The 19,219-nt window shown below is 42.2% G+C and overlaps 1 protein-coding gene across 7 annotated transcripts in view; it reads right to left on the minus strand.

The window, feature by feature from the left end:
* Window positions 1-19,219, minus strand: part of PRDM1 (PR/SET domain 1) — a 97,775-nt gene that overhangs the window by 39,910 nt on the left and 38,646 nt on the right. The window contains exon 1 of one of the 7 annotated variants that reach the window (XM_025149057.3): window positions 14,241-14,691. The exons of 5 other annotated variants lie outside the window; for them this stretch is intronic. Coding sequence is in view for 1 of the 2 variants with exons in the window: in XM_025149056.3 (XP_025004824.1) it covers window positions 12,200-12,202 (3 nt within the window). In the remaining variant the exon portion in view is untranslated. Of the gene's footprint in view, window positions 1-12,199; window positions 12,481-14,240; window positions 14,692-19,219 lie in introns of those variants that run through there. One more of the 7 variants, XM_025149056.3, reaches the window with a different exon arrangement.

Genomic DNA, 19,219 nt, shown 5'->3' on the forward strand with positions numbered 1-19,219 from the left:
GAAAGTGGCTTAAAAGTAAATTCCTCAAGTGAAACTCCAACCACAGAGTATTTTGGGAACCCATTTGAAAAGCTAGTTTTGTAACAATAACCCATGAATTGCGCTGTCATTTGACTTTTATATGCTGTCATGTGGACTCATGTTATTTTAAAAAGCACTTCTTTACATAAGTGCTTCAGTTCTGCAAGTACCTCTTCAGATCTCTAATCAGAACACGTTAGTCAAGACGGCTGGTCCATACCTCAAATATCCCACGTAACTTCCCAAAGCTTCTCATTTGTGAAAGGAAAAACGATATTATAAGACAGCCTCCAGCCCCCATAATCTACTATGAGGGATAAAGGGATGAGAGGGGGCAGTTTCCAGCTGAATAATAGCATGGAGGTCCTTGAACCAACCATAAACTGAAATGTTTCACTCTTCTATGCAGAGCAGATGCATTCACAGGGCAGTCTGGCAGAACTCTGCTCCCACTTTCCCAGTGGCACTCCCAATGTTTCCCCCAACTAGGGAGAACTGAGGATTGCCTGGCTAGAGCAGAGCTGGGCCCACTGTCTGCTGATGGCATTATTTAAATACGGGCCCTATTCACGTCTGAGTTTTATCACTATTGTTTCAAGTAAATCAGTTTAGAAGCCATTTGCCAGCACATTTACTCAAAGTAAGGTTCAGGCACTGAACGGATGCCCCACTGCAAGCATAAAGCAGTGCACCTCAGCAGCTGGCCAGTATCTGTACACTGCATACAGCCAAACCTGGGTTTTATCGTTATTTATCGTCAGGATGCTGACTCTATCTTCACCCTGTCCTTGCTAGTGAATACATCTGGGTTCAACTCTTTCAGTTAGATTCATATTGCCAGATGACGACGTGATTTTTCATCTCTCTCTCAGTGAAACTGGTACACTGTGTCTTGCATATCAGCAAATCCTGAGGGCTACAGAAAAACATATTAGAGGGATGGATGATGGCCTCAACTGAAAAAACAAGAAAGTTAACTCCCATGTCGGAAGGGTGCTGAGACCCATCTCCTCACTGAACATAAAACTTCTCAGCTGTAGAAACCCCCCTATGCTTTATCACTTTTAAATAAGTAATTCATCATACATACCCAGGCTGAAAACCACACAAATGATCAGCTCTCAGTTTTACTCAGTGGAAAGTGAGAATTGGAGTTTTCCACCCAAAACCATAAAGGCTGACAAGTTCTGACATGTTTTTCTGACCTCTGTCCCAGACCCCAAGTTTCTGATTCAATTTAAAGAAAGCCAGGCAGCCACTTCCCCGCTCTTTACATGAAAGAAGTTAACATCCATGCTAATAATACAGCTACCTGTTCTTTCATCAAAGGTTTCAGCAACTGCAGAGGCTTTATTTTCATCACAAGGAAAAACTGCAAAAATAAAGCCTCCCAGTTGTGCTGCTAACAGCGCAGGTTTGGCTATACGCAATGTACGGATACAGGCTGGTTGCTGAAGCGCTGCTTTATGCTTGTGATAAGGCATGTTTGCTGCTAACTGAATCTCTAAGAGACTGGCTCTTCAAGCACTTGACTACTGCAACAGCAATGGGAAATAACAGATAATCCAGGACTGCTTGTTTTCACTTTATCAGAAAAGAGAAGAGGAGTTGGCCAGTCCTGGCCAGCCCCCCATTGGATACCTCCTCCATGAGAAGACTGTCATTTTAATAGGAAATAATGGAGAATGAGGCACCATGGGTCAGCGAGGGGCTGGCTGGCCCTATGGATGTGTGCCCACATCCCCCAGTATGTGTGCCCACAAGAATATCCTGATGTGCAGACCTGGGTCTGGGAAGAGCCTGCCTGCCCTGCCTCTGAAGTGGCTGCAGCGAGGCCAAGCCTGTTACAATGCTGTGATGTGCATTCAGAAACTTGGGCCAAGTAACAGGGAGCCTTGGCCTCACAATATGAGCTCAGTAGAAAATTAGTGGATGTATCCGTCATCACTCCAACAGGCTTGCTATGTTTAAGGAGGCTGCTAGGCTTATCATATTTACAGATTAAAAATATGACCTTTAACAGTGAAGTAAAAGGAACTCTATCCCTCTCCCCCCCAATCTCCTTCCTCCGTGATTGTAATTAAAACCACAAACCAAAACATTTATCCAGCCTTCTTTCTGTAACAGTTCGAGACCGCACTCTCAGACCCTGTACAGATAGGCCCAACCTTTATGTGTTAGAGATGCACAATGCAGTAAATTCTCCTTCTCAAACCTGCCGTCTTCATTAAAATCTTATTTGCTTGGTAATCTCCTTTGATCGCTAAAGTTATAAGAAGCCCCCTCCTCTTCTTTTGATACTATCAGTGTAGCTTTTGACCAGAGAGCGTGATGAATTAAATGTATGACAGATATGACAGGTGAGGAGTGCTTGGAGAGGGCTTAAACAGCAGGGATAAGACAAAGCCCCCATTTAAGAACAAAACCCCTACCCGATGGCTAGCCCGTTAATGACCAACCACTCCATTTGTCCTGTTGGACGAGGAGCAAGCTGATACTACAGACAAAGCTTTGTTAGCCACAGGCCTGTTCTTCAATCAGGCCACACAACCAACTAATTGAAATGCCCGTTTTTCCCCCCTCAGGATTTGATATACAAGCTAAGGGTTTTGTAGGTATACTCTTTATTTTATTTTATTTTTTCTTTTTAACCCTCCCTGTAATGTATTAATTCAGCCACCACAAGTTTACAGCTGGACTAAGTGGAATTACAGCATATAAACCTGAAAATCTATCTGCAGGGATCCAGCTAAGCCCTGGAGAGAGACAAGTCCAGCAATACAAATCCAAGGAATTTTGGAAGTCAATCCATTAGGATTACTAGGCCTTTGATTTTGGAAGTCATAGGCTCAAAAAATGGAGGCAATGAACTCTCAATCTTCCTGTATTTTAGCCTATTTTCAGAGGACTTACTGACCCCATTTCTTTTCTATTAAAACATACCAGTAAACATAGATAGAACTATACAATTTTTCCACTGCATTTGCAATAGAGGAAGACGGAAAAATATATATTTTCCCAATATCATTGTTATCATCATCCTTAAAATTTCTTATATATTTTCTTTGTACTTGGAGGTGTCAATAAGCAAATTGGCCATCTTCCTTCTCAGCTAAAAACCACTCTCCTTCTCTTTAAAGTTCAGGTTTATTTTTGGTATGCTGTGCTCTAACTGAACTACAAACTGTGTCCCAGAGGTGAAGAAATCTCTGTGCCCCCTGCAGACAGGGATTATATTCTCAATGGGCAGTCTCTTATTTAAGCCTTCCAATCTGTGGTTAGCAGAAGGCCAGCAGTTTCCTGAGGTAGGAGCCAAAGTGATGGCCATCGTTAAACTCAACTGTTAAAAAAAAAAAAAAAAGGAATTATAGGGACATAGCAATGAATCTGACTTTATCTTTGCTTTGGGTATAATAGAAAACACCAGCTGAAGCAAGAAGAGTGTTTGCTTTCGGAACAAACTCAATTTTTAACTCCGTTCCTTCCTGTCGTGCCGTCACAGCATGCTGCAGCCAAGTCACAGGTGCAAGTATCAGGAAACCTGGGCTCTGCTCTCAGCCCTACCCCAGGCCTCTTACGTGGCTTCTGGCATGTCGCGTACCCCCTCTGTGCCTCAGTTTCCTTATATAAAAATGCAAATATTCCTACCTATTTCAGAAAAAGTGTGGTCTAGTGGCTTAAACCACAGAATCAAGACATCCTAATTCTCTATCCGAACACGTCATCAATTTCAGCTGTGGCTTTGAGGTGACTACAGTCACCTACGCAAGGGATTGGATGCCTCTGGAAAATTTCAAGTGCCCAAAGCATCGTGGTGGGATGCTGCTCTTTGAGGGATTGACACTTCTGCCAGGGATGAGAGCTTGGCCTTACTTGTAGTGAGGCTGCAGGCCCAAGGTGCAGGGAAACGCAGGGCTAAGCGATGACCATACAGGCTTTGGAGATCTGCTCTCCTAGCAGGCTCTGGTCTGTTCAGATGCTTGTTTCCAAGCCACCCAGTGGTGCTGGCCCAGCCCTGGCTTGGTGCTTATGGTTCTAATTCAGTATGCGGAGGCGTAAGGTTCAAGTCCCAGATCTGCAACAAGCAGAACAAAGGACTGAAAGGACTAATGTCCCTCCCCAGGGGAGCACTCTGACTTTTGGCTATTTTGCAGCAGAGTGGTTGGTCTCTCACGCTCTTTCCTCCTCCACTTCTCCTTGAAAAACCCCCCAAAGTTTGGAGGCTGTTCCACTCAAGATATGTAGCATTTTGAAAATTTTCACAAGGCAGAGAAATCGTTTCCTGCCTGGCTCCATTTCATGGCTCTTTGGTCTCCTGGACCCTTGCAAAGGTTAATTAAATAATGCTCAGATATTTATGATGCGTAAAGTCCCAGACTAGTATTCATGATAAGAAGCGTAAACAGGTCACTCAGAGAAAATAATCTGGCAGAAATTTAGAGGAAAATATTGTTGACCTATACATAAATATACGTTTATTTGCTATTAATGTAAAAAAGGCTAAGCTTTGTTACCAGTACAAAGATCAATTTTTAGGAGAAAACTGTACGATTCTGACCGTACAGAAATTGGACAGAAAAGCATTAATCTGAGGCATTTTGGTTTTAAATGTTCCGAACGGAAGCTGCGCTTTTAGACAGCTTTCCAATATCCCTATTAGATATAATGTTATAGTCCTATTACACATGTTGCCTACTAGACGTGCTCTGACTTTTATAGATGTCAACTCCATTTCTTAATTCAAGCCATTTGTCTCCTGTGATCTCTGCGCCTCTGGGTTAGAGTTCCAGCCAAAGAGGTGAGCCAGCTCCTATCTGCAACGCGGCCATAAAATCCTCCGGCGCTGCATCCCTGAGAGCCGCTGCTGCCCCGTGAACAGGCCTGGACTTCGTCTGTCTGCAGCTCAGCACCCAGAAAGGACATTTTACAGAAGGGCTCAGTGGACATCCAGGAAAACTGCTTTCAGGACCCTATCTGAAGGACAATACTTAACTTTCACCACCTGGGCCTGGCCCCTGAAAGGAAACAGTCGCACTCAATTATTGTCTTCTTCTAGACAATTACTATTTAATCAAACCTCCAGCTGATATTAACTGGTAGAAAAAAAGGCTATTTTTAGTCAGGACAGTGATTCCCCCTCACTCCTTTCATCTATGAGTAATGTACTTCCTTTTGCTCTCAGTACCACAAACCAGTCCACACCAGATGCTCAGTATTAGGTAAAATTAAAAATGTGGGCATCATACCCTTTGAAAGATGCTTTGAACTCAAATTAATATACTTAAACCCGCTATTTAAATTAAAGATATCCTGTCTCTCTGTTGTGTAGTTTTCCCTTTTATCAGAAGGGGAATTTTAGTCCATTTAAAGGTTTTTTTTGGTTCAGCTCCACAGACCACGCTTTGACTTAACAACACATTGTAATTTCCTTTTAGCCACAAGAATAAAGGAAACGTATAGAAGCAACACCATAATCTTGTCAAGCACTCTCTTTCGTTTCCCCGAACAAGCCTGTTCAAGAAAATGTGAAGCCTAAGATTTTTAAGATGTTATCTGGAAGAGGTTTAGATCACGGAATACTTTTATTGAAAACAGACACGTGTATTTTTACGTATCTACTGATGTACCCATATACATAAAATACATGCCTACTAAATTCTTTTATGGACAGGACCAGAGCAGCCTGCAACCTGCAGAGGTTTTGCAGAGTTCACTCCCTCTGCCTCAGCACATTACCTTTTCCGAGCTTTTGTTCACAGTCCGTGCGGATATTCAAAAAAACCCACAGATTCTCATATGCAGGGAAGCGCAGCTCGAACACACCCCAAGAGGGGCTGTCTGCATGCAGCGTAGAGGGCTCTGTAAAGGCTCTTGGAAGCAAAGACGTGGGAGCTATGCTAAATACACTGATTTCTCATATGCGTGTATGAATAGATAAGACACAGGCTCCTGCACTACTTGCGCCGTTTATTTTCATGTTAATGTTTTTCAGCTCTTGGTGATTTAAATCCAACTGCTGCACTCCTGGTTTGCAGCATGAGAGCTACAGAACTAGATGCAGTTTGCCGAATGTACTCAGTGTAAGCATTTGATAGGCAAACACCATCCACCTTCACATTCAGCCTAACCAACTCCTAACGCCAACATTGATTAATAAATTATTGGCAGCAGCACGATACACACAAAGGTGTAAAAGCTGCTTCTTCCCTTTGACCTAAGCCATGGGATAGTGAGAGCCATGACAAAAGGAGGCAGCCTTGTTTTAGACGTTATCTGACACAGATGGAGGATGCTCTGGGGCACAAAATGCACATGGATACTGTTGCTCTGCACAGCCCTGGATCTTGTTTAGGCCCTGGTAGCATTGCCCAAGCACCTGTACAGTGCTGGTGACCAGACTGGGCCTGGACAAGACACAGTGATCCAGGAGAAACACCTACCTGGAGAAACCAATGCTCAGGGTCTGCTCTATTTAGCAAAGGGAGATGTATTAGTTCACAGCACTGATTATGTGAAGAAAACGTATGTTAGAACAGAGGAAATGGGCAAACGAACCATCTGCAAATCCTCCCAGAGCTGTGTAGACGGTGATAGTAAGGCAGTTTATCCCCAAGAGCTTTCTCCTCACTGGAGGTGTTGAGTTAACTCGCCATGACCTCCGACTGACCCACACACAGCATGTGTAAGTGCTATGCGGCGGTCACAGCCAGGAAGCTCTGCTCCTAAACACTGCCCTTCCCAAACACCACTCCAAAAAGCAGCGGTGGAGGTGACCCAGGAGTCAGCCGCCCATCCTCACCCAGCATGGGCGACGTCTCCCTTCACCCTTCTGGGGTTTCATCCATCTTCATTTGCTTTTGCTTGCTGCCATTTCCTCTGGCTTTTCAATCGTGGGACACTGGCAGCTATTATTCATTCTCTGGTTTCTGACCAGTCACACGGCAAGGAGCTGCAGCTTTCTATCAATATCACATTAATGCTTATTTAGCTCTTATTTTAATCTGTTTTTTTTTTTCTTTTTTTTTTTTTACTTGAGTACCAAGAGCCAGAGTGCGACAGCTCTTGTGGAAAAGCAGGTTTTACTCCATTGCTTCAGCTTAGATTTATAAGAGAAACATCTCAGTGCAAATATTTAGCATCACTCTGTAGCTAATTTAATAATAGTAACTCTGAATAGGAGTGAAAATATATCCGACGTATGAAGAACGTAACTGCCCAGACCACTGGAGTTAGAGAAATGTGAACAAACATCTCCAGTGTGCACACTTCTTTTCCATAAAAGGACAAAGAGGTGAAGCACCAGAACTTATCCCTTCCACCATTAACCATGAAATAAGCACCACATGCGCCCCTACTTTCAGCTATAACAAATCCTTTAACTTAGGGTAATTCCAACAATTATAGTCACCAATTTGGGAAACTGAATCACTTGTGCTTGGTTGACATTGATTTGAGTCATCTCATTGCCTCCTGTAAGTTCATTGGACTGATAATGCAAAATAAAGAGGGGGAAAGCAAGCCTTTTTTGTCCTAGCCACTTGACAGGCTGAAGGGCAAGCAGGAGCCCCAACAGTAGACCTGGACACAGGATCATGCTCTCCATTGTAAGAAGGGACCGCAGAAGTGCCACATGCGACCCCTTGTCCCCAGCTGTGGGAAGGCAGGCTGCCTCGCCTCACTACAGGCCAGTGATACACCAACCTGTCTCTGTGGGGACCACACAGATGTGCAGCTGGTGAAAAGCATCTACCAGCTCAATAGGAAAGACAGAAAGAGTCAGAGATTTTGCATAAGAGGAAGAGATTAAATGACTTCCCCAAGGTTTCACTGAAAGCTGAGAACAGAGACAGGAGCTGAACACACACATCCTGAATCACAGCCTTGTGTCTCAATCACAAGACCCTCCTTCCTCTTGTGTGTTTTGCACCATCTAGGGTAATCAAGAAAAGGACTGCCATGCCCAAACAAATCAGTAATTGAATACTAAACCTATAAATCACATAGAACATTCAGATGCCTTAACAGAAAGGCAATGAGTTCCAAAGAAGTGACAAGCCTTGCTATAGCTCCGGAAGGAGGAAATCATTTCCTGTGCTGGACATCCACACTGAATTAAGATCAATTTCAACGGCAGTAAGTTAGGCAACACCGAACCTTTCTTAGAAAAAAAAACACAAAAGGGCACGTCTACACCATGCAGCCCACTCCGCTGCAGAGCCAGCTCCAAGCGTGCTGACCATGGAAAACCATAGTGTCATGAAATGCACAGCTACATCAAGGCAGCGACAGGGACATCAGCAGCCAAGTTAACAAGCCTTAGTGTTCAGGAAAGCATATGCAGCTAAATCCAGGGACACATTTATACTGCTCCTAAGGCTACCTCAGCGCCTGTTCGTGCTCCTGAAGGCCATGGAACCTTGTTCCATTATGCAACGCAAGCATGATCTTCCTTGCTTTCAGGCTTCACCAAGGTTGGGAAAAGATACTGTTGTGCTCTATAAATAAGCCACGGAGTAAACAGCAAGGAACAAAGAAAGCTGTTGCAGCTGAAGGTTTTGACACAAGAATAAAACTGACCTCTGCAAGTTCTGGTAATAAGTCTTTCAGTCAGAGAATTATTCTTCTGTAACCACAGCAGAGCAAAAAAGTCCCAGCATTGATAAGATAGATCTTATTAATTAGTAACGTGATTTTTTGAAGACGTCTTTCCCAGCATATGTGTGGGCTGAGTGACAAGGAAGACTGCCTCTACACATTTCTTTTCTAGACAATGTTTTTGAGATACTTCTAGGAACTAGTAAAGCCTCATGCATACACTTTTCAAAGTAGACCATTAATAATAAAACAGAGCTTTCCACCTTTGGAGATAGTTTTATCTGACTGTGCAGTATAAACGCACGTGCACAAGTATTACTTTCAATATCAAGACCATCTTCAAGCAATTTCTCACTCTCATAATGTATTTATTTTATGTTAAACAGATGCTTGTCTTTGGGTTAGGCTTAGTCTTTTAGTCTCACACAGTGAATGTCCCTTGAAAATAAAGCAGGAAATACAAATTTCCTTGTCTAGTTCCAAGCCTGAAGGCCACTAGCATAAGGAGCCACCAGCAGAATCAGCTGGAACCCTTTCAGCACCCCGCAGCGTCTGCTGGTTGGGTTTGTGATCTTCAGACCAGCACAGATCAGTGCAGCTCCACTGAGCTGTGTCCATTTTCACCACCTGTCAAGAAGATGAACTTGTAGCGATACATCTAGCCCCATTTCCTCAAACAAGTTCTGAAGCTCCACAGTAAACTGCTACATTAATGCTATTTAATATCTGCTCTGCTGGTGAGTGTAGAAATGCCACCTTTGGATTAAGGTCGCTGCCACGTGCTGTGCCTAGTGGGACAAAGAACTGCTAAATACAAGAAGACACAAGCATTAAAAGTGCAGGTTATAAAACTGCACCAGAAGTCACTAGAACTGAACTGAGGAAAAAAATCCACTGAATTCAAAATAATTCACTCCCACATTTCTAATTAAAATATATTTTCTACAGATGGCTTCCCTTCCCCACATGATGGTGGATGCAAGCATTTCCTTTACCGATGATGGAACAGATAGCAAGCATTATGCCAGTATTCACTGAACTTCCTCCCATCCATTTGTGTTGAGTTTATGTTGTCAGACTCAAATGCCATTAATAAAAGCGGGCTGCTCAGTTCCGACAAACGAAAGCCTTGCAAGTTTACAGACACAATTGCTCCAGGCTCCCCCTATGGTCGATGAGATATGGTCTCGTTTGAATGGACTCAAAAGAGACACATTTTCACACCTGTCAGGCCTAGATTAATATCCCCACTAATTGCACTTTAGGAACGGCCAATTAGTTCTAGTTACAGAAGCTTTCGTGGGCAAGGGGGAGAAGCAGCCTGTTCTCACCATCACGGCTCATTCTTCCTGGGACAGATTCGTGTCCAGTGCTGTGTGTGCCTCTGAGGTGTGACAGCAGCCCTGCTGTACATCCTATCCCAAACCTACTTTAATGATGATGGAGACAATAGAGGTGACCGTGATTGTAACAGGAAAACAAGCGAGCATTACACTGAATTTACACAGGCTGACACTTGCTTTCAAGCTAGAAGTGGCCATCCTAACTAACCCTTTTTTTTTTTTTTTTCCTAAATTTTTCCTTTAAATGGGTAGTACTTAATTTATGATATCACACTTGCTGGGCAAAACAAATAAATTCAAATCACTGAAATCACGAAACGGGATTAAGCAAAGCTGTGGCCTTGCGGCAGGCAGCCCAAGCACCAGCAATACTGGTAGAGGGCTTAAAAACAAAAGTCAGGGACCAAGGGTTAGTCCAGCAATTCGAACGTGACAGGACGGCTAGTTAATAAACACCAGCTAGCCCCTTCAATTACAGCAATAAATTGTTCAATTGGTTAAATGTCCACAGGTTCTGCCCCAAACACCATTGTGAACTGTTTAATTAGCAAACTCTTGCATCACTGGACAAACAGATAGAGGTGAGCTGGGGGGGGGGGGGGGGGGGGGGGGGGGGGGAGACACGCTCAGCTCCTTGAGGAACAAGCAGCGCTGATGCCCCTGGCTTGTCTTCTGCAGGGCTCATCCATGCCACACAGCCCATGGCTCTTCAAAAAGCTTTCATGCACCGTTGGACATCAGTCATTCATTACGGCCTATTTTTCAAAGCAGAATTTAAACTGCACAGGCTAAATATGTCTTAATCACCATTTTTTTCCACATCAGCTCTCTGTATTTTGATAAGACGTCCTACAAATTGCAGCTTCTCACCTGCCGCAAGATTAGATAGCCACGCAAACAAAGCAGGTTATACGACATGAGAGATACCGAGTACCTGGAAACTGCATGCTGTACAGAACAGACCTGCAGACTGAGGTCAGCAGGCCTATTTCTTGAAAATATTTAACACACTAAATTTGGGATTATCTCACAAGGAGTTAAGGACATCCAAAGCCTTGTAAAATGATTTATCGCCAAGATCATGCTTGGCTCCTAAGGGCACTTAAAATATATCCCTGAAGAGTATGCCACCATATCATTACATTTTTTAATACAAAAAAATGTTTTTGGTAGACCCACTTTAGTAAAACGATGCTGTTTCTGGAGAATAAAGCCATGAGTTTAAGTTGATCGACGAGAACCCATTCAGAGTTTAAAGGTCCATTTGAGTTCCTTTCATTGGACCTTTGGTCACCCTGACGAACCAGAGATGCTGCATATTCTATTATTAAATAAAAACCACATACCAATACAGGGAAAAAATATTTTTAAAGATTCACGTAAGTCATATCAATTTAACTCAACTTCACCTCTGAAAAACAACCAGTAAAAGGAGGTAAGTAGCAATGCTATGCTTACAGAATGAGGAGGAATTGCATTTCCCTGCTGAAGTTTTCTCTAATGAACTACCACAGAGGTAAATTTATCACGGTTAGGAGTAGAATACTGTGCCTGTGGAAATCAGTAAGTGACAGCCCTGTCTCTGGCAAAAGTATTTATTTGGGAAAGGGCTTTAGGGAGAAATGTACACTTACAACCAATTTTTTTTAATAACATTGAGAAAGTCTACTACTTTGTGCTTCTGCTTGAGAAGCAGAGCCTGGCTCCTCAAAGGATATCCGGGGGATATACAAGCAGTTCAGTTCTGGGGGGAGGAAGGAGAGGGTTAGGACTATGTCCCTGTCCTGCACTTGCAAAACCACACAAATTGTACTGCTGAAGTCAGGATGTTTCTGGGTCATCTTGCTGGCTCCCGGGAGACCCAGCACCCAACTCACACTTGAATACTCTCCCTCATGTACCTACCACAAGGGTCCAGACTTGCACTGGGAAACAGATGCCCCGTAGGCTAAGCAGTGTCACACTGCCCCACATTTAGAACAGAAATGGTCTTATTTGATTTAGCATGCAGACCCTTGCAGAGCTAAGCAAAGCAAACTCTCAAATTTGGATTCACGGGAGACTTCTGTTGAACCCTGCAGTTGCTGCAACATCGCAAAGAGTATGCTGAATGCAAACTGTAAAGAAGAAGAAAAAAAGACGCCGCGAAGAGCCGCTTTACTGCTAACAAATTACATCCGTTACCTCCTGTTTGTATGGAGTGATTAATGTTACAGAGAATACTTCAGTTAAATTCGTACCATTAAAGCTGTGTGCTCACTTCAACGGCTTGCTGAATCGAGGGTTTTGGTTTCTGTGCTTCAGCAGCAGACGATGTCGAAGTTTTTTTTTGTTTCTGTAGCTTTGTAGTACTAACTGAATTAACATCTCTGGCAAAGCCTCAGGACAGGCTTTCAGTTGACACCGATTAGCATAGCCTCACTGAATGCTATAGACTGCAGCAATTCACACCATTAAGAATCCGGGGGGCAGGCCGGGGAGAAAATGGAAATTACGAGAAGAATAGAGAACACAAAGCAGCACCGATGTCCTCGCATATAGGCTTTTATTCTGGAGATAGTTTACAAGCAGTTCGTAACCTTTGGACTCCAGACAGTCTTTAGAACCAACACGAGGAGGTTAAAGATTCGGTCTGAACTTTCCATCCAACCACAGCACTGTAAATATTTGGAAGGTGCACTGGAACTCATAAAGTTCCCATAAAATGCATGTTAGTGAAACAAAACAAGAAAACTCTGAAACTTGCATTCGTCAAATGATTTGAGATCGCATTACTTTAATCCAAAGAAATATTAGGGATACACATATTTACGGCTCTGCTATGCTTAAAAGGGAATTTCCCAGCAAAATAGCTAATGCATTTTTGTTTAACAAACATAGAATAGAGTCCAAGACCATTCTCTCATTCCAGATTCCTAATTTCAGATTCACTTAAAAATTTTATTTATAATCATAGCCTTTTTATATCCTAAACAGAGTAACTCCTAGAAACACTTCAATTTTTTAATTATTAAGTCGGCCTAAGAAAAGTCACTGGGAAATTCACAGCACAAAATCGTTTGTGTTTCAGACTTGGCAGTATTTCATTGATTTGTTTAAAATATGCATTCACTTTTACTTCCAGTATGAAACAATTCAGTTATCCTATTAAACAATACTCATGAATAAATCTGTCAAGAAAAAATGATTTTAACAAATAACTTCAGGCTACAAATGCAGGTTTTGCTCTTTGACAGTCATTTTAAAAGACTCAATAAGAAAAGATTTACAGCTACAGACTTATTCTGTGAATGAAGGATTTTTAAACTAATCATTATGTACTCTGGAGGCCTTCATTATATGTTAGCTAGGAAGTGACACAAACTTAATTGACAGAGCCAAATGAAATAAAGCCAAATGAAATATATCGCTAATAAGCAATGCGAAAATAAAAGATAAAGAGTTATTTTAGTATTTTACTATTGGTTTGTTTCTTGTCAGATGTTTAATGCTCCAAGTCACGTGAAACTTCATTGACTTAATTGTACTTACAGCAGTAGTGTAGTTGAGAGTCCAACAGTATTTTTAAAAAGTTTTATCTGGTAGATAAAAATACTTTAAATGAAACTAATTTTAAACCTTAGTCCTGAACAGAGGCTTCTATTGTGAGCAGTAGATGCTACACAGTTATGAACACATTCCTTCATTCAAATCTAAGAATCTCATTTGTCTGTACAGACAGGTCACTTAACTCATCAAGGGAGGGAAAGTTAGTCTGAAAAAATAACACAAAATAGACAATTTCAGAAGTAATTAATATGTCAGAAAGCTGAAATACAATCTTTCTGTGACCATAACAGTGAAAGACCAAAGTATATTGGTTTCACTCTAGATGTGCATTCAAATCTTCCCATACAGAGTGTTGGATTTCTGCCTTTAGGATTGAAAAATCTGCATATGCAAAAACAGATCCAGCTTTTTTTTTTTTTTTTTTTTTTTTTTTTTAAATGAGAGAATTACAACTGATCCAGAATCACGAGTTCTAACAGTTAAAGAATAATTCGGACAAAAGAAATTAACGCATCACACTTTTACATCAAGGATTAATCAAGCTGAAGATGTGATGCTATCACTGCAAAAATTGGGCAAGAGGTCTCTCCCACATATGCATTTTTTGCCTTGATAAACCACCATAAGTTCAGAAAACAAAACTGTTATCCCATTATGTCTTAGGACAAGCAATTTCCACAAAGTTTGCACAGCCCCCAGCATATAAGTAAGATCCACAGAGTTTTGACTCACCTGATCTAATAGGTTTTTGGCTTGTACAGAAAGCTCAAAGTCTCAGCACTATCTTGCCCCTTCATTCACCATACAGAGTATCTCCATACAGTAAGCTCCTATGTAAAACATGTTCTTGCCTATTTCTCTCACTTGCCTTGAAGTGTGAAAGCAAAGTTACGTCAGCTATTCTGAGAAGCTTTATACTGCATCAAGCACCTGTTCAGACAAGAGTCAGTTAAAAAAGCAAGCTAACAGCTGAGCTGAGGTCAGCCACGCTATGAACTTCAGGACATAGTCAGAGACCCCACTACCCTCAGCTCTCCCATCTTTATTTGAAAATAGAAGCCCTAGTAATGTGATGCTTTCTGTCTCTGTTCGAGCAGAGAGTGAAAGCCCTCCTGCTGTCCTCTACTCTTAAAAAGAAAGTGTTAGCCTCCCAACCTGCACTGTGCCTCTGCAGAAATAAGACAGCTCATCCCACACTTGCAGTGTTTGTTTAAGGAGCACGGGTTCAACAGAGACAGTTAACCATTAGCTAGTGCCCATGCAGATCATATTACACTCCCTATGAATACTTGTTAAGTATTCCTAAATGAAGCCTAGTTCAAGATGGGCGCTTGGGTCGGTCAATCTTCTCCAAGCGCTGCTGAATTATAACACTGACCATTGCAACCCCACACATGGAGCCAGGCTTGGGCATAAGCTCCAGGTTTGCAGAAAAGTACTTCGCTTATATACCTCCAGTGTTTACTATTGGTACCAAAAACTGCTCAGAAGGAATTCAAAGGCACCAAAAAATCACAGTAGAGATCTGTATATGTGACAAACATCCCTAAGGACTGTCCATACAAAGGAGTTTTGTTTCAGTACATTCATCTATAAGCAACTCAGCTTTACAGGCTGAAAAGAAACAGCAGTCATCTTCCTAAGATATAGTGGAAGTTAACATATCTCTTCCAATCTCTCTTTTTTTTCTTTTCCTCTCACAAGTTTAAAATGCTGGTCAAAAAACTGCTTAGCACTGATATTATTTTGTATTACCTAAATCTTGACAAAAACATTAGTTGTAATGATATCCCATCATGTCATATAAAGCACAAGTTTTATTATCACGGGTTTTTATTTTTTACTATGCAAGTATCTAGAAGTCCTAAGGAAGAGCACTGTGCCAGTTTATGAACTGCATCAACACATGGAAAGGAACTTCACCACTTCCAAGAGACCGCAATCAGATAGACAAGGGAGGCACAAAGAGGGAAGGTGGTGTTGCCTTTGCTTTGCAGGGTCTGTACTGGGACTTAGAAAGATTAAGACCCTTTTGCAACTTTAGACTTAGTATAGCAACTATTCTTGTTAAGATGGCTTGTTACACATGCTAGTGCTCAACAGTGCCAGGACTGACGCAACAGGCACAGTCAGTCTTCATTAATTTAGTCTAAAACAGACCTAGGAACTGAATGCACCTCTTCCCTGCACCCTACCCACTACTTGACCACCACCAGCTTTGCCCCACTTGTATGCCATTCATACACCCTTCCTCTTGTGACAGTTGGTACTATCCTGTTCCTGGTTTACATTAATGCAACATCCCAGTCTAGTGCCTAGCTTTTCAATCTTTGCAGCACAAATAAGATTAATTTTTAATTTTAAGGCCCTGATTCAGCAGAACATTCAACTACATGCTTAATTCTATCCCTATTCAGTAAAGTACTTAAGTATTTGCTTAATTCTCATTTACTCCCCTGAGACTTGAACATGTGCTTAAAGATAAGCCTCTTCTTAAGTACTTTGCTGAAGTAGGGCCTAAACTGTGCTCTAGGATCCAGGAGGGAAAAATAGATCAATAATGTGTTATTTCCTCATGAATATTAGACTAACGTTTGAAAAGATAAAGAAAAATATCAAAATTAAATAGTACAGTTAGTACGGTTGTTTTATGGGGAGAGACAAATTTTATAAAATCCTGCAAACAATTCTCTCTTCGAAAAGTCCTTCTTCTTGACCTCTTATGTCTATAAACTTACATTATTGCAATGTGCTGAGCCAACCACTCACTCTCTGTTGCATGATCAGAATCTTAAAGTTTTTCAAGCTAGGTACCTGATGATGAAGTATAAAATAAAATTTAGAACAGAATCTAATGTAATGAGCGCACTGGAACACAATTCAGTTTTGTATTATCTTAAGACTAATGGGAAACTTGGAGAGATGCCAGAGAAGGGACATTGTGGCAAAATGCAAGAAGAAAGGAAAGAGAGCTGGGAAGAAACTGCTGGACCGTCATTGACAGAGATCATGCAGATTCAGTATTAGACATTTCCCTTGCAATAAGGTCTCATCCTTGGGCCAGCAGGAAGATAGTGGTATGATCAGGATCAAAGAAGCCTACAGAGTTTGTGTAAAATGTGTCTACGTGCCCACTTCAAGGACATCAATATCTGTTTAACTGAAAAGGCCATAAAAATTGGGAAGTGATGGGAAAAATATCCACAAATGAAATATACATTCTAGTTGGGCCAAAAATCGATCTCTATAACTTCACTGGCAAAAAGTTTGGTCGTTTCTGAGTACTAAAGTGGGACACATGCTGCTGAACACTACAGAAAGATGCTTTTGGTACATATGTCCCTACGTGACGGGCTGGATGCCCAGATTCTTTGCACCCTTTGGAGAAACTGGCACTTTAGTGTTCTGCCAGGAGAAGGATTCTTCTCATAAATAAAGGCCAAACTCTTACAGGTTATTAGCAGGTCTTTTATTGGCAAGCCTTTCATGTCAGCTGCTGCAGCACTTTCTTCAGGAATTGCTGTTCTTGTGTAGCTGGGGTCACCGTTTTCATCTACCTTTTGATTTCTAGCAAACTGGAATGCTGTTTAATCTTTGCAGTTCCTAACTTGCAAGGACTTACACATATGCTTAATGCACTGTGAATGGTTCTACTGAAACACGAATTACAGTACACAAAGCTAAAACACATGCCTAAGCGTCTGCAGGATTGGGGCCTAAAAACCTGAGCATTATCCTTTTGATGCATCCATCCCACTATAATGATGGATAAAAGTGTTTACAAAAAAGCTTTGAAGATGAGAAATGCTCCGTAAGTACATGCGTGGGGTAGAGGAAGTGGAAAGAGAAAAGGGATAGGGGCACAGATTGCATTGGCCGTCCTGATGTTTGCCATAGAAACCACATCATTCTTAGCAGCTGTAGGATTAAGAAGCCTACGTGGTTAAGGAGGTTCCTCATACTTTGGATGAGCACAGTCAGACATTAGAGAGTGTAAATTCTCAGTTTCCACCTCAGGTTACTCTTCGAAAGGATGATGCCAGATGTGGTCACGCTGTTCTTTGGAAGGTTCAGCTACAATAACATGCACACTTTCAGCCAGTCTTACCTGAATACTAAATAAAAAGTTTCACGGCAGTTGCAGTTGGGAGAAAGTGCCTTTCCTTCTGAGATGCCCCAAGTGGACTTGGACCTTCAGAGCATTTGAGAGTGCTGGACAGGTGTTTTGCTCAGCAAGGACGCTTGTGCCACCTTCACAACCTAAAAAGTAGCTCTCAAGCTGCCAGAGACAGCAGCTGTGTTAGGAGGGCACATGGTGCAGCCTGTGCCTCTCTCTGCCAGGTGACAGTGGCCTTGGATGACAATGAAGACATAGGATGACCAACATTTTGAAAGGTTAGGAAAGGCCACTCAGTGCAATCAGAGTGAGGTACCCGCCATCCCTTCCTCAACTAGCACATCTGTGAGAGTGCAAAATATTTTCTGACAAAAAGCAACTGAATGGCTGGCCTGAGGAGCCACCATGTTTAGTCCACTGACAAAGGAAGGCACCTCGGGCCACATGCTGTGACTGCGTGCCTCTGACAGCAGAGAGCAAGCCCACCTCACTACCCGTCTGACACAGGAACTGGCCTCCCCCCTGCCAGGCTGAATGTCAGGCTAATCAGTTTGATCTGACAGATTTTAATTAAATTAATTAAGGCCTTTCTGAATGGGCTTGGTTAGCGTTCCACAGGGGAATCCCCATTGACAAGAAGCACTGTCAGGAGAGGCACTGTTTTTCTCCTCTCACAATGAGAATTTTCTTATGTTGTTATTAGATTTTTTTACATCATTAATAAAAGTACTTTACAAACACATATGATGCTTTGGAAGCTTGACATCTGATTATATTAACAATAGCCTTCTACTAACAAACATAAGATTTTCAACTCATCCTTCAAGCAAGTTTGTTACTCTGCCAAATCAAGATGCAAAAATAATCCTGATCGTTTCCCACTGACTTTCTCAAATGGGCTTCTTGTCCAAAAGTTGGAAACTCACCACTTGTAGGAATGCTTAATTGCCAGTACTGTGAGAGGCCAGGCTCCTGCTCCCCCCATACATTTGTGAAAAGACAATGACCATTTTGTTCTGCAGATCTGCCTGCAATTGTGTTGGCTAACATGATTTAACCCAGTCCTCAGTACTTTATAGCATGAGCATCTCACATATGATTCAAAAGCAGCACGTCCTTCCTACCTGAGGCCACAGCCACTCTTCAGACACCCAGTCATTCTGAAAGGCTTCAATACGAGCAAAAACCCCAGTATCTGCACAGAAACAACAGCACGATCGAGCTAAAAGGCATCGCCTTGCTTACCATACTGCACTTGTGATCTGTAAAAGTGCTGAAGCTGGAAATCCCCCAGTACTGATAAATGGCAAGCAGTGGCCACAGTCACACACTGTCCACGAGGGATGTACCACTCCGTTACTGTAACCACTGCTGTGTTTGGCTGCAGCAGTGAGCTCCTGAGCATGGCCAAGCAGCAGAGACAGAGAGCAGCCACAGAGAGCAAGGCCTTCTTCTTGGGTGGTACAGGCAAAGGAAGGATGGGCTGTTGAGGCATTGCGCTGATATCTGCTGGGCTCAGCAGACAGTGAGCCAACCTGTTGATATGGGGCCTTCTGCTGACACTGTTGGTACTGTATGCCTCTGCTCATCACCG

This window comes from Gallus gallus, chromosome 3 (genome assembly GCF_016699485.2).
Source record: "Gallus gallus isolate bGalGal1 chromosome 3, bGalGal1.mat.broiler.GRCg7b, whole genome shotgun sequence".
NCBI lineage: Eukaryota > Metazoa > Chordata > Aves > Galliformes > Phasianidae > Gallus > Gallus gallus.